At 41.1% G+C, this 23,824-nt stretch overlaps 2 protein-coding genes across 7 annotated transcripts in view; one reads left to right on the top strand and one right to left on the bottom strand.

Moving 5' to 3' along the window:
• zranb3 (zinc finger, RAN-binding domain containing 3) overlaps positions 1-17,585 on the top strand; it is a 98,991-nt gene extending 81,406 nt beyond the window's left edge. For 3 of the 4 annotated variants that reach the window (XM_028010254.1, XM_028010252.1, XM_028010253.1), the window contains one exon: positions 308-16,236. In XM_028010254.1, the coding sequence (XP_027866055.1) occupies positions 308-406 (99 nt within the window). In that variant the 3' untranslated portion in view covers positions 407-16,236. Of the gene's footprint in view, positions 1-307 lie in introns of all 4 variants that reach the window. The other variant, XM_028010255.1, reaches the window with a different exon arrangement.
• LOC114140433 (cyclin-T2-like) lies at positions 17,380-23,170 on the bottom strand. Of its 3 annotated transcripts, XM_028010269.1 has the most exons (9): positions 22,922-23,143; positions 22,407-22,488; positions 22,192-22,320; positions 21,307-21,367; positions 21,144-21,206; positions 20,916-20,961; positions 19,547-19,710; positions 19,322-19,392; positions 17,380-19,242 (listed from the first exon to the last, which is right to left on the bottom strand). In XM_028010269.1, exons 1-9 carry the CDS (start codon positions 23,077-23,079, stop codon positions 18,229-18,231), a joined length of 1,788 nt encoding a protein of 595 aa, XP_027866070.1. In that variant the 5' UTR covers positions 23,080-23,143; the 3' UTR covers positions 17,380-18,228. The 3 variants fall into 3 exon arrangements, 2 of the variants coding, with proteins under 2 accessions (XP_027866070.1, XP_027866071.1); XR_003594584.1 differs by lacking the exons at positions 17,380-19,242; positions 19,322-19,392 and having other exon boundaries at positions 19,577-19,710; positions 20,593-20,961; positions 22,922-23,170; XM_028010270.1 differs by lacking the exons at positions 17,380-19,242; positions 19,322-19,392; positions 19,547-19,710 and having other exon boundaries at positions 20,241-20,961; positions 22,922-23,170.
• Positions 23,171-23,824: the final 654 nt, after the last annotated feature.

Here is a 23,824-nt window from a genome sequence, read left to right as displayed (position 1 = left end):
GAGGCGACTCGGCCGGTTTCAAAATAAAAACACGGCTTGCATTGTCGCCCGAAATGCGCTCCGCTTTCACGCCAGAAAGCGTTTTAGTCAGAGTGGGTGTGAGATTGGAAGGAGAGAGCCTCGCATGTAGACGACCATGAACTGATGTGGAGCACTGGGCCTCCTGATAAGGGGATCTTCTCCGCTGTTCATGCCAGCCCTGCTGACACTTCAATCTAAACATGCCCGAAATATTGATCCCCCCCATCCCGACTGCAGGTTTAAACTCTTACATCATGCTGTTTCTTTTTTCTGTCTCTCTCCACAGCGGACGGCTCAGCAAGCCAGAGAGCGCAGCCAGATGAAGAAGAGCGCCGCTGCCTCCAAGGTTGCGTCAGACATCAGCAGGTTCTTCATCAGGAAATAAAACGCTTTCACAGTTAATTAAAGTAGGTTTAGGTTAGAAATTTTTTTGATTTACAGTAACTGGTTGAAGATGTGTGGAGAAAAAGCCCTTGAGCCTTTTCACTTTTTACAAACTTCAGTCTATTTTATTAGGATTTTATGACAGACCAATGAAAAGCATTGATTTATTGTTTTTTTTTTAGGTGAATAAGATTCAAGGGGGTGAAATACGAGTTTATTATAAAATTTTACAACTTTTTTACTGTCAATACGATACCGATATTGCAGTATCTATACTATACTATTTGTTATTTTATAGTGTGGATTGTTGTTTCTATCAGAGAATCAGATAAAATCAGATTCTCGTTTTTTTGTCTGATTTCCGATATCAATATCGGATCGGGTTACCTCTAAAAATTGTCTCATTTTCCTTAGCACAGTTTCTGCACTGTTTTCCATTAGAGCTAGACGATATAGTTTAAAAATAAAATCTACTACTTTTTTCGTACCAGATACAATTTTTTTTTTCTCTCTTTTACTTTTCTAAAAAACAAATTACAAATGACAGAAAATATTTTTAAAAAGAGGCTTTTATGTCAGTCATTCCTTCTGTGAATTGTACCTGGATTATTGGGGCTGGTCTATGAGAATTGTTATTTAATTACGAGAATATAGTCAGAATATTAGCAGAAAAAAAGTCTTAAAATTGCCAGAATCTGATCTGAGCATCTCAGTTCAATACAGACAATCATTTCGAAGTCCAGTACTGATAATAATTTGATGCTGATGTCCACTGGTAAAACTTTACAAAGTCTTCACAAGATGCTCAACATTCCTCTTTGTGATTTTTTTATTTTTCATGTGGGAGTTTTCATAAAGTTACTAATTAATTCTCTTAATATTACGCCTTTGCTAAAAATCGCAAACTGGGCCTAATATTTTATTATAGAGTTGGCCTGAATTCAAAGTCCAAATAAATAGAAGCGGGAAAACAAGATGGCGGTACAAAAAAAAAGTCCAGATTTTTCTAAAATGACATATTCAAAAACCGTCCAGCTCAAGTTTGTGTTGATCTTTCAAATAAAATCCCAACAAACCGCTGAAGTTTAACTGTAAAGTGACAAAATCGGGATGTACTTTAATACGGCGTCGCCCTGACATATCTGGATGCATCACTTCCCGATGACATCACCCCTCCGCCCCCCGTCTCTGCTAGCCCTCATTACATCAGAACACGCTCCGAAAGAGATTTATCTAAAAGGTTAAAAAAAAAAGAAAAAGAAAAAGAATGGTGACGACTTGCTTCAAATGCAAATTCAGCCAACTTCCCTCTCGTCCCCGAACAGTCACGAGCGCGTTGGGTTTGATTTATGACGGCCCCCTTTTTCTCTTTCGCTCCAGGCTGAAGTGGAGCGCGTTTTTTAGAGAGATGCTTCTATTTTAAGATTTTGCAAACTTGGTAAAAATTAAAAAAAACATAATAAAGGTAAGAAAAAGTGAAAGCAGGTGAGATGAATTGAGGGGATTGAGATGGAACGGTTCTGCAGGAAAACACAACCAGGTGTCCTGCTTGGTCCTCAACATGTGGACCTTTTGCAGTTCTTCTTATGATGGATGGGAGAAATAAATAGCTCTATTCTTTTTCTCTCTTTTTTTTATTCTTGTCTCCCTTTATTCATCTGTAAATACTCTCAGCTGGGAGATCATTTCATCGCCTCAAGTCAGGAACATTATCCATGTCCACGCATCTACATCCTCTTCAGCTATGCTTGATGATCTGAGCAGAGGTAGAGCCGCGTGAGGCTATGTTTAGAGAGCGGGAGAGCCGAGTTACTATGGAAACAAGGCTTCAGGTTCAGCCATGTCGGGAATATTGAATCTGTTTTTCTCCTCGTATATGTGTGTGTGTGTATGAGAGTGTTACACAATGAGCCAGACATCAGAAAACTCCAATCAATATTAGCGGGCTCCTGCGAAAACGAGGCCGTCGCATTCCTCTTGACAGCGCGTCTGTCAGGCGTGTCAGAGTCCTAACTCAGCACAATCCCGCCACCGCCTGGAAAACTTTAACGTTTCCCTCTGACAGCCCCAAACTTCACGCGTCGCGTCAAAACTCCCTCGGAAAAGAGCGCGTGGGGGCGCGCGCGCGTAGGTGTGTGTGCGCGCGTTTCCCCTACGGCTGCTCCAGGTCTCCACTTAATAAGACCGTTGTTCCTCTCCTGTCCAAACCGACAAGCTTTGTGAGTAATGAACATCTCCCAGGCAGCCTTCCAACAACAGCAGGTTTCAGTGTCAGTCCCTGTCAGCAGCCAATGACTCTGATCTGCTGTTTTATTACATCCAAAAGGTGTGTGTGGCAGGAAAGGGAAGTTGTGAAGAAAGTGTGGGTAAAGACATCGGTTTGGCAGAGGAGGGGAGGCGTATGTTTGTCAGAGGAAGCCCGTAATGAGGCGGCGGTCCGATGAAGTCGTCTCATGTTCCTCCCAGAAGGTCTGCTGGGTAAAGAGCAGCGCTTCGGTTTGCGTTTGGAAAAACACCCCAGAGGAGAAGCGCTTCCCCCGCAGGTGATCTCGGTAATAAAGACGGACTCAAACGCCGACGGAGGGCCGCAGAGGTTTCCATGTTTGCTCTCAAACACATTACTCCCTCTTGTTTTTTTGTTGTTTTTAAATCAGGATGAGGCCAACACCCCAGCTCGCTTCTCCGAAATCAATATCTTTCGTCTCCGCGTTACAGTTGCAGAGACGTCCCCGCGGGTTTCGTAGCAACAGTGCAGGCGATAAAAGTCACAAGGCTTAAATTAGCTGCAGATCTGGCGGAAATAAGCACATATAATTAGAAAGTCACAGTTGGTGACAAAAAGGAAACAGGAGAAAAGTTCTTTCTAGAAAAAAGTACCATCTTAAGAAAGTCAAGCGAATGACATATGTGACTATCAGATAAACGATCATATGGATGTAAGAATGGATCATATGCAATAAACTTCAAAGATGGGATTGTCTTGATGCACAAATCTGGGAATGGGAACAGAAAGAAGAAGTTTGGGATCAGCAAGAGTCTGAGAAATGGTCAAAAAAGATGCAAATAATGCAAAGAAAACAAGTTTATATTCATTTAGAAACAACAATATTAATGTTTTAACTCATGAAGAATTCAGAAATCAATATTTGGTGGAATAACCAGGATGTTTTCATTGGGGTACAGTGCAGGATTGTTGGTAGCTATTATTGTGTAAAATTATTACACAACTTAATAAAAAACAAATTTTTCCATTTCACTTTTTGTTTTTATGGCATCAGTTTTTAGAGTAATTGTCTAAAACTGGCAGTAGGTTTGGGAGTTGATTTTGAGCCAATATTCAACTGGAAAACCTTCAATCAGCTCATCGTTAATAATACTGATCATAACTAATTGTTCATCTGATCCTTTAAGAGACATTCTCATTTCATCCATAAAACCTTTAAATGCTTTGTTTCTTGTTGGCTACTTGCAACAAAATGTTTGGCTTTATTAGTGCTGCATCCCTCCAAGAGACTTTTGATCATTTTTGACAAGTCAAATCAACTTTTTGACCCATTTTGAAAAAACAAGCATTAAAGTTTATCCAGGTTAGAGAAAGAAAATATGCCTAAAAATGATTATCTGGTCGAAATACTCACTTGCCTAATAATTGTGCACATAGTGTGTAGTGAAGGTTTTTTTGGTCTCATCATGGCGTCAGAGAGAAAAAGAGAAATGCCTTTCCCCCCTCACAGATGCATCATTTCTCGAATGTAGGTCAGAAGACCCCAGGGGCCTTCAATGGGCTCCTGGGGTCCCCCAGCAAATTAAGAAATAGATTAATAGGGCTGCAACTTAACGCCATAGGAAATTCCTCAATTACAGATACTACATGAGATTTAGGAACGATTAATGTAAATGTAGGTTTTCTTCTCATACCGTCTCCTTGGAGATGACAAAAGCTGTCTTCTTCAGGAGTTTGGGACATGTTGTACCGCACCGCAAATTGTCCGGATTCCTTCATTACTCTTTCCTGATTTGCAATTCAGATAGCCGGCCGCTCTATTTGCCCTCATTCCAGCCGTAATCCATTTCAACCTTGCCTGCCCCTGTAATCTACTTTGGCCTTTTCAGCTAAAGGAAACGCTTCCACAAACCCAATCTAGTGTGACAGGTGTGATGGAGAACGGCCAATAAAAGCCGGCGCGGGGCGCCGCGTGAAGCCGCCGGCTCTCCAATCGGCTGTTGGGCCCCGCTGTGGTTTGGTTCCTGGCTGCCACGCTCTCTGCTGCGCTCCCTCTGCGCTGTTGACCCTCCGTGCCCTTGGGCAAGGGGAAAGGGAAAAGGACACTCAGGGGAGGCCGGACCCCGCCGCTTTCTTCGGGTACAGGATTGTCTCTGCAGATCCTAATTACAGCAAACAAATGCACATCTGTGGTGTAGCATTCAAACAGTATTCTGTTTTAAAAGGCTGCACCCGTAGTAAGGATGCATGTTGTCTGTTAATGAGTTAATATGACGTCGATTGATTTCATTGATTGATTAATAAGCGGCCATTTTCTTAAAAACCTGAATTCACTCTTGTATCAAGAGCGTTGAACCTCTTCAACGAAGGGCTAAATGTTTCATAAAATGCTAAATTAAAAAGAAAAGTACATTATATTTGAGCATTATTTTGTGTCAGCTGTGTTAAGATGATTGTGATTTCCCACATCATTAAACTTAGACATAATGAGAAAATATAATCAATTTGGTTGCTTAATCAAAAAATAAAAGATGAAAAGAATAAATATGTGAAATAGAAAAGTTCACACCAAGAACTGTAACTAGCTGCATTTCCATTGACCAGATAATTATGTAATTTGAAATTTAGGAAATAAATTTGCTTAATGCAAACACGCTAAGATGAGGTGTTTTTTGAAATTGGTTAATTTCGCCAAACTGCAATGGAGACACTTTCTTTAGCCTTTCATGAGTCACATGATCTACAACCGGATGTGACCATTGGCACAAACCATGAAGAAGACGACAATAGGAAGTAGTAGGATGATGGCACTGCATGTTTTTTAATAACTTATTGCGTGAACAAACTTATTCAAGTGTACTTTTAATTATGTTTCTTACGTAAGTGTGAATAAACTCAACTGCTGAGGAGGAAGGCAGACTTTATCGTCGTTTTAGGACATTAAGAATTAGTTTTGGTTGAAAAGTTAACGCTGTCGAGTGTTCATATGTCAAAGCAGAACCACATAAAGTGCATTTTTCATTCCACATGAACTGTCTGGATCGTTTCACGTTCCTATTGTGCTGGCATAGCGCCGCCATCTTTATTTCTGTATTTGGCTTTGCTTAAGGATGACCTGCAGCTCCCTCTGCTGGATGGCAACCAAACTACAACACTGAAAGAAGGTCTAAATAGATGTTTTTAATCAATTGATTGGAGCTCATTTTAATTTAATAAACCATTTGTTATTTGATTAATTGTTTGCATCCCTAAATGTACCAAATAACATGAAAGGATCTGGGCTTAGGAAGAAACTCTTTGCGTTAGTCAACCACAGCTGATGAGATACTTTTGTCTTTATTGTCATATTATCTCCTGGGATGGTGATGAGATGATTAATCATTTTCTTGCCGCATCCTCACGTTTATAGCGCTCGCCCTGAGTTGGGGAAAACGGTATTATGGCCCAGGTAATTGGTGGAGGGCCATCACTCATAAGCAATTTAATTAATCTCATTAAAACACCCTCTCTGGCTGCACAGCACCGTTTCTCGAGGACGGCCGCGACAGAAGGCGTTTTGACGAAATGGGCTTATCCATCCTGATGAGTGTCATATGCACAGATGATCTTCCAAGAGAGACTGCGGCTGGAGAAAAGTTACACAGAAATCAATAGCAACAATTCCATGAAAACCTCTGTCTGCTATTTTCAAATGCCACTCTTCGTGGTTGGGAGGGGACGTGCAGCGGTGAAAGGATGCTTTCTCATTGCTCAGCTGGAGATGGCTTTTGTCGAGCCTAAATTCTATTTGTACAAGATGGCTCCCCGGTTGCCTCCCAAGATGCATGGCGTGGTGTGGATTAAGACCGAGAAACGCAATCAATTCACCCAGCAGGAGATCTGGGGAAACAGATAAGATTCTCAGCGTAATTCATAAAGTCCCCAATCTGGCAAGGATTAATGTACGTCTTGGCTCCTGCTCTCTCTCATTTTGTATGTGCGGGGGTTAAACTGGCGCTTCATGCGACCCATTACAATCAGGCTTTGTTTGGAAAGCCCCCTGCCCCCATGAGGGCAGGATCGGACCACATTTTTCTAGAAAAGTTAAAGCAATTTAGGAATGATGTAATCTCATCTATGTTTCATTAGCAGACAGTTTAGCTTTAGAACAGGCTCGTCAAAACGAAAACAGCTACAAACTTACTGACATCACTCATCTAGATACACATTTTGTCAAGTTTTATGATTGATCAATCAAGTGGAAGGAAAATTATGCAGTTCTCATGTATCTTTTACAAAAAAAGTGACGTTTTTCTTTGTTATCCCTAAATAAAATCAAGTCCTACTAGAAACCTGCGTCTAAAAAAATTTGAGTATCAAGAAAAAATTACCGTAAATATTGTCTTAAATATTTTAAAAGACTAGGACATTGTGCAAAAGTTACATATTAGAAACTCATGCTATCACAGGCTTATGAGCTTGAAGATGTAGAAAGTTGAGTGGAAGAAAAAAGTGTGGTGCACAGGTAACCCAAGTATTTAGTGCATGGAAATGAACATACTCTTCAGAAGTCTGACATTTCTGTTTTAAATATCTATTTTTATTAATCTTACGTATGATTCTGATTTTCTGAGTTTTTGCCATTCATTGTTTGTACGCCTAAATGAAATATTTCACTTTATGCAAGGAATCTATAACATAGTTTTTTTTTCTGAAAGGACTGACAAACATTATTAAACTTTTTCACAATTTTAAATTTATTTTAGATGTATTTGTAATCTTGGGCTAAATCCTGCAGTTGTTAAATTCTAGTCAGATTCTTTCTAGGCTGCAGTTTGCTACAAGAAAAGTAGGGGGCGAGAAAAACACATCAAACAGTTTAGATTAAGCACATTCATGTAAAATATCCTAGACTTTAATCATTCTAAGACTTTTAAGTGTCATTCTCCAACTAATTAGATTGTGCTTGAGATTTTTTGCAAAGACTTTTTTGTTGGCGTGTCACATAAAATCAGAATAAACACATTAATTTTATGGGTTAAACTGCGAGAAAGTACCAGGCCAGCCTCATCCATAAAAAGCACCTAAAACACAGATAAAGTAAGGAGCCGCGTTCGCTAAACATGCAGCTTCGTCTTTGAAATGTTATATGCAATCACATAAGTGTCCGGGGGACACTTGACATCAGAGGAAAAAGGCCGCTGTGGGGCGACCCTATTACCGTTTTCCTCTTTCATGTGTGCCGTGTTCAGATGATTGAGGTTAAAAATGGAAAAGCTGAACAAAAACGCCCACCAACAAAGTTCCCTTTTCATGAGCTTTAAAAGACATCTTTTCATCTCTCATTTCATTTGGAGACCATTGATCAGACATCTTTCACAGATTGCTTCCAGACATCTATTCAGCCGTTCCGCTGCTGCTCAGCATGCCTCTATTTCATAGGTCTTAATGGCACAAGGTCTGACTGTTGTGCTTAGATTAAAACCTGAATTGCAATCACTTAAATCGCCCCGATAAGCACACGGAAAATGGTCTTTGTTGACATTTGTGAAAAGGAAATCAACATCATTGTATCGCTCGCAGAGCGGAGGGACACAATTTTGCGATTTTTGGGAGGAAACGGTGCGCCTCCTCTTGCCTCATTCAGTAAAATTAGGACATTTTTCTTCTTCAGCACACAAGCCAGAAAAAGGTCATGTCAGTCTTGTGACAAGAGTGACAGGTCTGGGGTATCATTACTGGGACTTGGAAGGTCTTTGTAAGCACCTTTGGTCACCTCAGGAGAATAGATCCCCATCGTGCTGCCGTCGGCCTAATGAGCACAGCCAGCCCCTAGTCTAATAAGCAGAGGGCGATTGCTGCTGCCTTCCATCAGCCCTCTGCTCCGCTGGTACAACATCCCATAATAACTCGAACACATGGCACGAAGCGGTGAAACAACGGCGGATATCTTGTCGAGCGTCAGTGCATCCGGCTATGGACTCAGATTTTGGATTTTGCAGAATGTCGTCCTCAGCTCAGCGGAAATCGTTGTGAATGGATTCTTTCAAGGTGTATGTTGATCCACATTCCTGCACTCAATAAGATCCTTTGACAGCTTGTCTGGGCAGGCTGCATGAAATAAATGAAGGCATTCTCCACTTGGATGATATCAATAGGCAACTGCATGGGTCCAGCTGGTGAAAATTGTTTGGATGATCTGTTCAAGCTGCCCTTTTTTCACTTTCTCCAGTCAAATAGTTTTAATTCTTGAAAATAAATTCAGAGTAGTCTTTGAATGACATATTTCTGTGTGAGTATAAACTCTTTAAAACCAACTTCCATTTGTTTCCTGACAGTATTGCTTTGAAGCTCCAAATGATCCTGGATCAAAAAAAAGAGCAACAGGTTTGCAGCATTAAATGCTCTTTCATGTCGAGGTAGGAAGAAATGTTAGCGCGCGTTATCACAACTCACAAAACACAGGTAGTGATCAGTGTAGGAAGTGTTATAAGGTTGTTTTCAATTGATCTGGAGTCCATTCTGCAGCCAACAAATCTTGTCTCAAAGCAAATTACAAAATAAACTGGTGCAAGTCCAATTCACCTGAAACAATATAATGGCGTCAAACTCAGTTCATCACATGATGCCAGTTGGTGAATGTTTTATTTTAAGCAATGTCGACTATAGTTGTTGACTTTGCAGGAATCCTGAGTACAGTGGAGAGGAACTACTCCCTTTAAACAGAAATGAACAAGTCAACTGGCTTTGGTTTTAAAAACCAGAGCAGACTGCAAAAACAGAAGCACAAAATCTAGAGATACCTTCAGTGGAAAAGGGAAACAAATGGTACAAAATAGTTACTGGCAGCCAGACGTTCTTTCTAGAAGAAAGAAAATAATAATAAAAAAGAGTTCAAATGGGTAATGGTACCAAATGTGTGCTAAAGATTAGCTCAGGAAAGATAAATAGCGTTAGCTTTCATGTAGCTGGAAGTACTTTCACATCTATCATTACCTCGATCCAGGTCAAGTTCAGAACCTCTAAGCTAGAAGCAAAGAAAGGTAAACATTTTAAAATGAGGAGCAGGACAGGAAAGAAAAACTGCTTAGCATCGACCCGCTTACTGAAACTAGCCTCAGGGCAGAATCCATAAATATGTGCAAGAGTAAGCCAGGATCATGGGATAAAGGCAAAGCTGCTGGGTGCTATGTAGACTTTAGCTTATGCAGAGCATTTTGTGTAAGCTAACTGAAGATTGTGTCTGTTTTGGGCTATTTACAAAGTTGTATCAGAGCGACACAAACCCCTTGAACAATGTTCAGACATCCGATTTGGAGATGCAAAAATGGTCGATATACAGTATGTAGTCTGGTCAAAGAAACGTGAAGCCGTCTTTCTGGTAGCTAAAGCTTGGACAGTGATACCAAATCTACAAAACCAGGAATCAAGGTGTTGCAATTATACAGTTACCCAAAAAGTTCAATTGAACATAAGTAGCTGAATATACGACATTTCTCCACACCAAAGTGAGAAGGCTGAGGTCATACTCCAATATGGCGCTGCTAACGATGCTCCTACAGCCTGTTGAATCATCTCCGCAGGGTGTCTCATAACAGTTTACGTGTTTTTCAGTAAATTATTGGTGGACAGATTTGCTCTTAGGCTTTGCAACAATTGAACCGCCTTTATTCGCGATCCAAATCTGGGATTTGTGCCACTAGATGATTAACACCCTTTGGTCACGATTCAAAAACTAAAAAGGAAAAAGAAAATAAATAGCTTAAGAACAAAAAAGTTTGAGGTAAGTTTTAAAAGGGCATTTAGCGCGTGTAGCTCATGTCTGAGGTGTTAGGTGTGATTTGGTTGGGTGGAAGTTGGAAAGTGGTTCGGCGTTTGGGTGTTTTCTTGGTGGAAAGAGGGGGCATTTTACATTCCACAGTGTTTAAACTTTCACTTTGAGCCAAAGCTGTGAGTGTGATGTAAGTCCTTCCCTCGCTGTTACCTGAGTCAGGCCTGTTTACACACCAAGAAGCTTCTTGTCCTCTTGACTGTTAAGACTACGCAAACATATGCATCACGCTATTGCCTAAAAACAGCTGAATGAAAAGCATGCAGTCTTTCATCAGTCTACCACCTCACTCAACACCATTTATACCTGTGTCACAGTCAAATTGTGCTGAGAAGCACTCCCACATTTGGCTCTTTGAGTGGGTAGCATTTGGCCGCTGAGCCGTGGACATCTTCACACCCACCCTTCTTATCTTTTTCTCTGGATATGCAGTAATGCCAGTTACCGTGTGAGTGGGCTGGTGCGGAAAAAGGGGGAAAGTTGGCCGCAGCGGCATTCGCCATCGGCCCACACAGAATTATTCCATGTGATGATATAAATCTTATTTAATGATGTGATAGCGGGCAGGTTCTGCCAGCCGCGATGAAAGGAAGCGAGTTGTCCGCCGCGTGCACCTGGAGAAGCGAAGACCTTTCTGGCAGTTGGATGTGTTCACACACCCAGGAGGTCTATCTTTGCTAGAGAGGGTGAAAGCCATGTCCAGACACTGCCTGTGTTTATATCAGCCCAACACATCCGATAATTTGGCTTTTTGAACACATGGTTGTCCTAGATTCTTATCTGCTGTATTAGTGAGCAGAATACAACTCTGGAGAAAAAAACAGGAGGTCTGGTTTTCACTGTCTGCAAGCAGCTGATGGCAGATGATCCATTTTGCCTGCTGATAAATTGTGATTAGGTGATTAGGAGTTTGGAGGATGAAACTCCGGAGTTGGAGTTATTTTAGCACCAGTACGGCCGTCACCCTTGGTTGATTAAATACTCATCTTGTCTCGTCCCTTGTCCTATTTTTAGCCTGGAAGCACTGAAACCTTGCAGATTTCTTCTGTTTTTAGCTTTTTTCATCCTCTTCCTCAGTCAGCCCTGGCCAGATTCGTCTCCATTAGCATCACCATTTTTTGGCAACACCTCAGAGGTGGTACAAGCCGGACCTGATCGGGTATTGCAAGCAAGTGATTTCCTTGGCAGCAGAACTTATTCATTGATTGTCCCTTTGATTTACGTCAACAACAAAATCTCAACCACCATTTTCAATCCGCTACAAGACCATAAAAGTTAGTAAGACGATGAGCTGCAAATCGATAACTCTGTGATCAAACCTTGAGGTCCAAACCTTTTTATGTCGATTGCGGTGGAAAAGTGTATAAAGTTTCAACTGGACAAGGCAACCGGCAACGAGCAAATGTACCAAGCTATTTTGGAGAAAGTAGACATCCAAGGATATAAGATCTTGGTGAATATTGATGTAATGCCAGATGGAAGTATCTGGATATTTAACTTAGCAATGCTACAGCAAATGTGTCCCATAGTTTAAATGCAAAATGCAGTTTTTAAATGATGATTTCATTCATTAAGGAGAGTTATCCTTATCCAAAGTGCAGCTGTACAGGCACCCCTAAATCATCGCTTTATGCTTACTTTTTTTATAGGCGCTTCCAAGTCCTACCGCTTTTATTTAGATAGTTACTTGCTTTTTTTTTTTCAAACGTTCCTACCTTCAGATTCAACTTTTTGTTTGTTTAGTATTCCAATAAACGCCCGACACTCTTTAATTACTTCTACTTGCAAATGTATCCAGTTTTGTTTTTCTTTCTTTTGTGTATAAATTTGAATTTTTTTCCCCCCTCAAGTCCATATCTCAGGGCTTTTGTTTCAGATGAGCTGAGTCCGGGTGATTTCACACCAAGCGTAACTCGTGTAGGTGATGATGACGGCGATGCTTTCAGTAACCACAACAAAAACATTCGCATAAAATACCAGGATAGGGTCAACTAATTATGCTGCATTAGGATGTTGCATAGTAACTCCGCGCGAGCAGATCTACTTCATTAGTTGTTTGTTTTTGTGTCGTGCGTTTTCTGCGGCTGCTTTATTGTGAAGCGAACAGAAAGCAAAGGTAATAAGAGGACATGAGCACAGTGGAGGAATTATCCTGCAGCAGGTGCATCTTCTGGATATTTCTCTCAAGGCACACATGGAGGATTAGCTGCTTTACACCCACAGATGCACACACACACAAGCGTGAATCACTGCCTCTCACACATGCACACACAACTTCACCGTTCGAGATATGCTGATGGAAAATGACGGATGTTTCATAAGCAAAACAAGGGTTTTTTTCATTATCTCAGCGCCAATGCTGTTAGATTTGACTCAGCGTTACCACATTGTCATGTAAGTGCTATATTCAAGCTGTAGTTACACAACTCAATCACTCTTATTGCATCTTAAAACCCAAAAATATCAATAAAGCACCCCTACTGCTTCAGCGTACCGCTGTTGGAGGAAGGGGAAAAAATGCTATGCTCTGTCAACCCAAATCCAGCTTTGGAAAGCTTCAACTCCCACCTCTCCAATTCAGCTTTCTCGACTCATCCTCCTCCTCACACTCCCACTCGCACTCATAATCCATAACGTTTTGTTTCGCTGCTACACCGATGACATCCAGCCGAATTTCCCACAGAAAGCCGATGAGCTAAAACGCTCCCTTTGCTCCCTTCGGTACAGGACGTTCTAGGACAAGAACCAGCGAGAACGTAGACGGTTTTTAACTGACCGTTCCTCCGATTAAACCACAACATACGTTCTTTCACCTAATGTGCTTAATGACTCCTTTTGTTTATTCGTTGGCTTTAATCTTCCTGGATTTCTGCTTCTTTATCTTCAGTTTCTAGGGAAATAATTGATTGTGAGGTGACTTGGGGATTGGGAGTGACATTTGTGGGAATAATACAGTCAGGTTTTTGTGTTTTCAAGCAAATCATTCAAATGTCAGCAACTTAAGAACAGAAATTTTCATCCTCCAGACTCTCGGACTTTGATTTCGAAGTTAAATTTACAATTCTCTCACTTCTGCTTTTATCACTGTTTTCCTTCCACTCAACATTTTATTTAAATGCCTATATGCAGTATTCTGTTACCAGCCAGCTTGATTAAAAATAACATTTTCTAGTTCATTGAGTACCTGCTAGGCAAGCGTCACGCCAGCATTCTTCTGGCGTTGAGGCCACAAGAGGATGCACTTGGATCAGAAACTGGGGTAACAGAGGGAATAATTAGAGTTAAATTGCTAAATAAATGCCCTGTTTTTCACCAGGAACAGCTGGCTAACATGAATACCAACGCTTGTGAAAAAAGGATACCTGAGCTAAATTAAATAAAATCACACTATGAAGATGGCAGCTAATTTATGCTCCTGCCAATCGCTGAATATAATTCCAACAGCAGCGTGATTGTAACATTACTGTACTTTTTAATTTTAATTGCTTACAGGGTGTTTAAAGTTCACTTTCTGAACTGAATTACTAATATAAATTACATTTTGGATGATATTTGTCTTTACTGAGATGCAACTATCAGTATTTAGCTTAATTAGCTGGTTTGTTTTGATTTGGCTATTAAAATGTGGGTTGTGGCACCACCTTGTGGTGACTGGCAGGTATAGCAACAGGGATTGATTTTTTTATTTATTTTAAATTTTGTGGCGCTTTTAATCTTTTTTTCACGGTAATGTAATAGGAAGTGGGCAGACGAAAAGTTGGGGAAGATGTGCAGCAATTATCGGAAATCGTACAGGGCGCTAACGCTACACGACAGAAACTTCATATTTAAAAAACAAAACAGCTCTTACTTAGAGAATTCAAATTTCACAAATAATGAAGCACACAAACTGCAGCACAGCTGCATAGAGGAAGCTAGAAAAACAGCGCCATATGATGCCAGTTGATTGTTGCTTTAAAAAAAAGGAAATTAATACTTTTTAGGTTTTTTAACCTTGTGGTTGCTGTGGAACATACCATTATTGTAGATTGTGCATCTTTTGTTGTTACTTTAATTTTATAAATTTGTAAAAATGAGTCACTTGTTTGCTAACTAAGAAACTTTTAAGTTAATTTGATTTCCAAAATGAAGCTAATCAAAGAAATCCCTTTTACATTTGTGTTTCAGGTGTGTAACAAAACAAACAAATACATGTATAGATTATTCCCACTAAAATGATGAATAAATCTTTCCGCCATGATGACAAAAGCCACAGTCAGGTATAAACCGAGCCATTAGGAGCAAAATAATTATTAGGGGAGGTATTTTCCTGGTGTTGTGATTGCAGGGTCATTATGCTCTCCCTAATGAAACAAACCTGCGGAGAGCCTCCATCTCGACTATAGCCGTTATCATCACCCTTCAGAGAATGTAAAAAGGAAAACACTTCAGCAGCAGGCTAATTAAAACCAGAGAGGTCTGGATGAGGAGGCCAAACAGCCCACACAGGTGGCGCGCACATCAATGTGTGTGTGTAAGGCACTGCCCTGCATCATGTTTATGCATGGTCCGCGTGAGAGTGGGTGTGTGTGAGGAAGCAATTCATGCTTTTTCTTCTGTTATTATTACGAGTGGGTGTGTGTGTGAAGGAGGATGCGGAGTTCTCCGTTCGTTTTAATGGCGGCTGCCGTCTTCCTCGTCTCCTCGCGCCTCCACCGCTGTCGGGAAGGACCCGGCTTTCATCTGACAGGACCCCGCTCAAATAGGCCATTGGTGCTCCATAATTAGTTCAAATGTCGAAGTTGGTGAATAATTGATGATCGGGGACGAGCAGGGAGGAAGACATTTCACATCAACAGTTTTTTTTTCTCTTTTTTAAAGGACAGCTGGTGCTGTGCGGTTCCCACCGCAGACATGAATCTCTGGTGTTGAGGCCACAAGAGGATGCACTCGGAGCAGAAACTGGGGTAGTAAAGGGAATGATTACAGAGTTAAACTGCAAAATAAATGTCTTGTTTTCACCGGGAACAGGCGGCCGAAGGGAATACAGACGCTTGTGAAAAACAGATACCTGAGCAAAAATAAAGCCAACCACACCAAGAAGACAGAGGCTAATTTATGCTGCTGCCAATCACTGAATATAATTGCAATAGCATGGTATAATAGCAGCTCAGGACTAGTCATTTTCCCCCTCCGGCTCTATCTCAGGTGCTTGGAGAGGTTTCCATCAGCTCCTGATTTTTCAAGAGAGACCTCTCAGACATAAATGACAATGGACTTTCAATGGCTTATAATTATGCCACTTTCCTGCGCAATTTCCTGCCCGTCATTTGCATTAAGACTCATGCGGGTGAAAGTGAGCCACACGCTGCTCTGCTAAAGGCCCTCGGATCGACCCCATGCTTCAAATTACCAGGTGCTCTAACACTTCTTGGAACATCTCTGCTCCCCCCGCCGCCGCTGTCCTAAAGTTATCCGACTGTTAATTGGATGGATAACGTCCAGAGTGTGTGACTGCGTGAGGATCGCAGAGAGGCGTGCGCCTCGGATTTGTGCCACGGAAACCAGCGTTCGCCGTTTCCTCTCTCCAAGGTTATTCAACATTGCGTCTTGTGTTCTCAAAAAACTAAAATCCTTTTAAAAAATAAATAAAAAATTATGCTGAATGTCTTGGTGATCTGTGTTGGATCAAGGGCCAAATGTAATACTGCCATCTAGTGGACGTGACAGGAAAAAGACTGCTTAACAGTTGGGGATAAATGTGAAATGGGAAGAAAATAATTTGATTTCATGTTTAGAAATACAAATCTGAATTGTCTAGCGTGTGTTTTATACCTGACATCACCTTTCTATTCACAAATAAGCCAACATTTGAGAGCAGTTTGGTTTTATTTAAGGGTGAAGGTATATAAAAACATATCAGATTCTAAAAATTTTGAAAACTTTACAAAAGTGTGTTTAGTTGCCATAAGAAATCCTTCCTTTTTTTGTTTAGTAACTAATTTAAGTTTAAATCTGCTGCCTCAGCTGTTTTAGTAATCATGTGACGGCTCAGATTATATTGTGTGAGGGACGTAAGTTTTTTTTTTTGCGTCTATATAAAGCATTTTTCACATTCTTCCACATGCAGTCAGCAGATTGGGCAATGCTTTCCTTTCAGATGGCTCTTAATTCTGGGATTTGTTGCTCTCATAAGCGGCTCTCGTTCCCCCCCTTCGCTCTCTGCGGATCTTCGCGCAGTAGGCATCTCTCGTAGCGTTTTGAGAGGTAGCTGAAAATAAATCACCGCCCTCCCACCAGTATGCAAGCATGTCCAGATGGTGGAGTTTTCACTGACGTCCCCCCGCTGAATTTCCCCCCATTGTCTTCCTCTCTAAAATTAGAAGGCAATACTTGGTTGAAAAGCGCTGCGTCTGCTCAGATGGTGCTGGTTAATTATCAGGAACTGGATTTATGTGCCGCCCACTAGTGAGCCATAAAGGCTAAATCGTTTGAGAGTTTAGCAGAAAACCCTAAAGAGTTTAAATTTTAGTGTTAACTTTCAGAGTCTTTTGCTTAATTTAAATAAAATTCATGTAGCAGGAAGATACATGAATCAGATTTATGTCATTATCCTTGTTTTATTGTGACAAGTTTGCTTTTCTTACGTGGAAATAAGACCTCCAGCTTATTTTTATGCAATAATATTTCATTTATTTTATTATCTTGGCATAATGACTGTTTTGACTCAGACAGGTTTGTTTTTTACGGCATTAACACATTAACGATGTCTTGATATGAAAGCAAGATACGTCGAGGGTTTCAGTATCTACTTTGATCGTCATTGTTCTGGTTCAAGGTTTCCCCCAGAAAATCTGCTAAGCCCGGTGGTTGGGGCGCTCAGCAGACCGCCGAGTTTTTGAGATCACCTTTTTCCATCTCGTCATTTTAGTCAATAGTAGAAAATGGGAAACAATGGCTGTCAGTTTTGGGTGTTTTTATTTGGGCTCCCAATACATAAGTCAAGGTTTTGTTCATCAATACAGTCTGCTTTGGATTTTAATACAATGGAGTTGTTTGGACTGATGCAGTAACCAACACTTCTGAACTACAGTCCTATATACACAACTTTAGAGATCTGTATTTTCAGATAGTTAATGACATTTATCATACTGAATAGCGATTGACTAGAACAATCACGAGATTTTTTTTGTTTTAATTTTAGCTGCTGTGTTTTCGATGCAGATCCACAGCAGTTAGCTTCATCTGTAGCTCTCAAATGAGTGCTCACCAGGTTCTGGTAGGCCTTTAAATAAACGGGCCTCCCATTTGTTCTGCACTCTGTAACGTCAGCAGACCATTTTTCTCTGGATCAGATACAAAAGTTTGATCCATTCTCCCCCACCGCACCGGAGGGAGGCTCTCTCTTTTATCAAAAAATGTTTAAGACCTGAGATTTCTGTGGAACAAAACTGAAGGACAACAAAAAAATTAAGTGTAAACTGTCACAAAGGCAGCAAAATGTCAGCCATTTTTCTTCTTCCTTTTCCTCTTCTTGTGACTTTTAAAACGTGCACATTAAAATAACTGTCAGCTCATTTTAAAATAACATTAAAGGAATTATTTTCCAGCTGCATTCCTAAAACAACTCACACATGTTTTTTTTTCTTTTGCGTTGCAAGGAATTAATACACAGCTCTATAGATTGATAGGAATCATCAATAATCAGTGTGTAGACACGACTGAGGGTGATGCAGATAACTTAAGACGGATAAATTTCACTTTTTAAACTCTATAAAACCTCATCCTAGATAAATCTAGGGACTCACAGTTACAAGTTCATTCCTTGGGCACTTAGTAAAGAGTCCAGCATGTCAAAAGTGTTTTTGTAGTCAGTGTGTTGGCCGTTGGACAGCAGCATGCCGTTCGTCCCGTCGTGGAGCTCCATCGCTCTCTGGCCGCCGTCTGACTGGTAGTGAGCTGAGCCAACGCCTCCTTTGGAGGACCTGCTGCTCTTGGAGGACGAGTGGTGGTGGTGGTGGTTGTTGTGGCCGCCAGAGTCGGCGTGCTGTCTCTTACGGGACGAGCCAGAGGAGCTGCTGTCGTTAAAATGGCCGCCGGAAGCTCGGACAGAGAAAGCAGCGCCGTCGGCCGTCACCCTGCTGTTCCCGCTGATGGAGTATGAGTGGGAGTGGCTGTGTTTGGAGTGGCGGTGTCCGCCGTGCTCTTTGTGCTTGTCCTTCCCCGACAGACTTGCGCCCTGATCCGAAGAAACCTTGATTCTCATTTTGAACTCCTCGCCCGTGACGGAGCCGTTCTCGGCGTAGGAAGAGGCGAGCCGGGGCTTCTTTGAGCTCGCCTTCTCCCGCCTGCCGTCACCCGACTGGCCGGCCTGCGGCTGCTGGGAGCGTCTCTTGTGGTGGTGTGAGGAGACGGCCGGAGGAGCATAAACGTCGGCGCCGACCTCCTCCTTAACGCCGTTCTGCAAGGCCAGCTCTCCTGCTTGCTTCACCCTGTACTTCTCCAGAGTCAAGACTTTCTGCGGCCGTGAAAAGGAAGCGGTGCCCAGCTGCTCGTGGTCGCTGCTGGACCCGGCTGTGGCTTTGTGTTTGTGTTTAACTAGCGTGAAGTCTGAGTGGGCAGGCTGGGAGAACTGGTCGCTGAGCTGCTGGTACATGGGGTAAGAGGCGGCTATGGAGCTCAGGCTGGACATTTCTGAGTTTGATGTGGAGGTGGAGGGGAAGAAGGAGTTGGTTACACCAGGAAGGCCATCTAAGGACGTCCCCTGGAAGGCACTCTCCACAGCCGAGCCTTCAGTCTTTGGTTTCTTTGCTGCTTGAATAGCCTACAGAGGGACAGTTCAGAGCACTGTGAATCAACACGTCACTGCAGCAGGTCATGTAGGTGGATCATTCTGGACTTACCCTCCAGTTTCGTATCCTCTTCAGCTTGCTGGGCGTCCTCTCCAGAATCTGAAGGAACTCATGGGTGAGCTCTGGAAGCAACAAAAAGGGCATTGGCTGATAAATAATACATCTGCAATAATTTGTTACACAACAGGGCTCCTACATGCATGTATTTTCAAATTCCAGACTTTTTAAGACTCTGTATTTCAGGGTTCTGCAATCGTCATTGTTTTACAATCTCACCATCTAGCAGCTGTAGCGTTACGGTGCGGTCCACGTACTCCCACCAGTGTTTCCCGTCTGTGGACACCGGGATCTCCCAGTTGGACCACTTGCAGGCCAGGTGGATGCAGACACATGCAACCACTGTTGGCCTATACTGCAGGCAGAAGGTGGTGAGGTGCAAACTGCAAGAAGAGACATGACACACACCAGAGATACATCACTTGCTCCAGAAAAGATTACCAAACTCATTTAACAAACAGTGTCTAAATTATTAACATCCATTTTCAATCATTAACTCACCTTCTAGAACTGGAAAATGTATAAAAACATTTATGACATGGTGTTAAAAATCTGAGAGGCATGTAGCCGAATTATAATCAAGTCTTTATTGCAGATAGTATGAACCAGGAATACTTTCTTTCATGTCATCAGATTTGTTTATGCACACATTTAAAAGTTAGCTATCAGAATGCGGTGATACAGGAAATTAAACGGGGAACAAGTAAGCTAAATGGGTTGAGTTTAAGCCACTGCAGCAAAATATTTATTTTAAAGCCAATTAAAAAAAGATTGTCACTGTGATAACATTTTGTGATTACCACATATTTTATAACACTAGAAACCTTGAAAGACTCCTCAAATTCAGCTATTTAAAGTATAAACTGAAGGTTAATACAGATGTTTTTAACTTATTTATCACCTGGTTGATTTATTCACTTTTATTCTTGTATTTATATATGTATTATTATATTGCATGCAAATTAAAGTGACCTGCTGTTACCAATACTGCCACAAGATGGCAGTAATAAAAAGAAGATGTTTCATCTCATGCTTTCATTATTTAAATGTTCCGTTTTCAGGAAAATGCCCTTCTCGTAAGTTTGTTCGGTTTTTCGTCCATGTATTTATACAATGAGTACAAAACAAATAGGGTTTTAAGTAAAAAAATTTTTTAAAAATCTCAGCTTGCATTATAGTTTGTCGTTTCTGTAAAAGGATGGAATTTTTTTTTTAAAATACAGAAAAAAATTAAAAATTCAAAGAAAGAACTGAACTGTACTTACCAAGAAACTATAAGTTAAAGAATCTTTAGCGGCAATCTATATTCAGGCTACCGTTTGTGTTTTTTAGACATGTGCACTCGGTACCAAACAACCCTGAGAGGTAAACAGCAACACTACACTCCACACTGTGCATTCAACCCCTCTGTGCCAACACTGAGCCCCTGTACAATACACCGCACACAGCAGCCTGGTCGGTACTTCCCAGCATAGAGGTTCCCAGGGTCCAGGCTGCACGCAGGGCGTTGGACACAGGAAGGGGGACCCTGCAGGACAGGAAGCCATAGTGTGCCATTACAGTGCAAGAATGGGAACAGGATAATAACCTGTTGGTAGCCATGAAATAGGAAGTCTGTGCCAAATCCTTGCTTGCTGTAAAAGAAGAGAGAAAGAAAGATGCTTTAAAACTCATTTACATAATAAGCTTTACATCACAACATGCAGTCTATGTAGTTTGGGAATCCATGATACCAAAAAATAAATAAAATAAAAGGTCCCTTTAACTCAAATAAACTTGATTTACTGTAAATCTTTGCAAGAAAAAAAGGCAATACCTCGCACTAGCTGGGAACACCTCACAACATCTGTGTGAGGATGATCAACTGTAATTTCAAAACCTGTAACCAACATAAAAAGAAGCATGTTAATGTGAAGAAAAAAGAATCAAATGACAGTGACTCAAAGCAGACTTTAAATGAACTAGGGCGGATTTCTCACCCAGCGTTTGCAGCACTATCGTTTCCAGGGCTACAAGCTCTTGTGCCAGCAGTTGGAATGCCTGAAAAAATAAAAATAAAGAAAGAAATGCAAAGTATGCATCTTATTCTGCACCTACTATCAAAGTCAGAGCAGGGTAATGTTTTACAACAGTCCAGTTAAAGCACAAAGTTGTGTGTTTGAGAGAAAACTTTGAAATTGCCATTTTGTCACTCTCCATTCAGACTGACAAAGAAAATTGGATAGAGCTAAATGAGACACATCCTAAAAAACTGGCAACTTTAATTTTTTTTGGTCATGGCAACAGAATCCAAGCACATCTCCACTTCCCAACATGCATTTTCTTTCAAATTCCTTCGATTTACACTCAAAGAATTTGGAGTTACATTTTCTAGAAAAATCTGTGAATACAGAACTGCAAATGTTCCATCAATTACAGAGGCTGGATGAACTCAGTTCAGCAGCCACAGTAGGATTTTTCTCCCATTTATGTCCATAGTTTACAGAGAGAAAACAAAGCATGAAAAGAATCTCACTGTACAACAATACCAATCAGGAGAATAGTTCAAACAATTCCACTGAAATATAAAAAAGCTGAGACGGTGAAGTATCAGCTGTTTACTGGTTAGAACTGGCTTTGGTCTAGAACATTCCTCTGTTCTAAATATATCTAGACTGGCGTAGGGATGAAAAGCAAACACTTTTTCTTACAAAGGCTTGGATTTTTCACCACAAAGCAAAAATGACATCAGCTACGATGAGACACGGTGGCAGCCCATTACTTTCTCTTGGGTAAAATGATTTTAAAACAAAGGATTGCCTTAGAATAACACCATAAAGATCCAGCCAAAACCAAAATCAATTCTTCAATATTAGATTACTTACACTGCTTTTAGTGTCAGGGACGGGGTCCTGCGGGTTAATGAAGGCTTGGGCTATTTTAATGACGTGCTCCAGCTTCCTGGGCTGCTCCTCCACTTTGGCTGCCAGGAATAACGTGGTCTGGGAAATGATCTGTTAATGACGATGGAAACAGCGTTAATTAATCCTATTAACGCACAAGTCTGCGTTAATAGCAGGAGAACTGCTGTTGTACTTACATTTCTGTTGAATTTGGTGAACGAGTGGATCATATAAAACCTATGCATATAAACTATAGCGGTGTTGATTATTAGTTGAGACCTGTATGAGGAGTTAAGAAAGAAAGGCGGATGACGTAGAGGAAACCAGCGTTTAGCCAGAAATTTCGACCCAAGAAAACGACTGACGTAACATTAGTTAAATCAGGGAGAAAACTGGTGCTTAGGCCTCCAGCTCCTGGTGGATTATATGTCTATTTCTAAAGTACTGTTGGGTGTTAATGATACATATAAAACGTGTCGATGCTAACAATAGAAACCGAACCAGACTAAACAATAGCTAAGCTAACTACAGGCCTGTGCTACTCTGGTGATTCATAAACATTAATCTATCCTGGTTTGATCACATTTTTTTAGTTATAAATATATATTTGTTACGGAAAGAGTAGAAATCGTTGAGAAAAACCAAGTAAGAGTCGCTGTAAGCTCAAGGTAACCGCATCTAACCGGTTAGCCGCTGCCCTCACAAAGGATACACGTTGAGTCTTTGGCCGATGTCCTGGATCAGATTAGCGGCCTGCTGCCTGTAGGAGAGCTCCTTGTCCGCCTCTATCCCGCAGCGTCGAGACGGGGTGTTTTCCAGCTGCTCCCGGGTAAACAGCCATTTCGTAGAGGGTCCCCGGTGCACCGCCATTACGCTCCCACGGCCAAGCCCGACGGTGTTAGCACCGGGAGGGAGCGAGGCGACCGGAGCACCGGAATGACGAAACGAGAAGCCGAGTGTGAAGCCGGGAAATGGTGCATTTCTGCAACAGTGACACCAGTGGTCGGAGGAGCGAATTACAACAAGAAAACATGAAATATACATTTTGCTTTAATTTATTATATTATGGTAGATTAGAACTACTGGAAAAATATAAAGTAACTTTTTAGAAAAATAAATAAATAAATAAAAGTAGGGACAAGGTTGAACAGAAAATGGATGGATGGATGGATGGATGGAATAAAAGTCAAATAACTCAAGTAAGAGTAAAAAAGTATTTGGTGAAAAGGCTACTCAAGTACTGATCAAAACACAAAAACTTATGAAGCTGATACTTAAAGTATTCTTCATATAGTGACATTCACAACAAATGTCACCTTAAGACATTACAAAAAAAGTATTTCAATTGAACCTAGTTTTCAAACAATGTAGCCAAGTTCAATTAATTATTATACAATTTGTTTAAGAAGGCGTATATGTAAGGAAACAAATTGCGTGGCTGTAAAATGTGAATTATGAGCTGAAATCGTAGCACAATTTCACATTTTGTTGACTTTTTAGACATGTTTGATGTAGAATAACTTGCAATACTCCCTCTAGTCAACTAGAGGGAGGCAATCAACCCCGAACTGAACGCATTTTGGAGAGTCTTTCTATATTATATTATGGTTCAGGG

The sequence above is a fragment of the Xiphophorus couchianus genome, chromosome 24, assembly GCF_001444195.1.
Source record: "Xiphophorus couchianus chromosome 24, X_couchianus-1.0, whole genome shotgun sequence".
NCBI classification, from domain to species: Eukaryota; Metazoa; Chordata; class Actinopteri; order Cyprinodontiformes; family Poeciliidae; genus Xiphophorus; species Xiphophorus couchianus.
The sequence above is the reverse complement of the archived record's forward strand: the minus strand, read 5'-3'. Positions and strand labels throughout refer to the sequence as shown.

Coding starts and splice junctions, on each gene's coding strand:
- LOC114140433 (XM_028010269.1), bottom strand. CDS start 23,079: ATGGCGGTGCACCGGGGACCCTCTACGAAATGGCTGTTTACCCGGGAG. Junction 22,321..22,406: donor TCACCAAATTCAACAGAAAT/GTAAGTACAACA, acceptor CGTCATTAACAG/ATCATTTCCCAGACCACGTT. Junction 21,368..22,191: donor TCCCTGACACTAAAAGCAGT/GTAAGTAATCTA, acceptor TTATTTTTTCAG/GCATTCCAACTGCTGGCACA.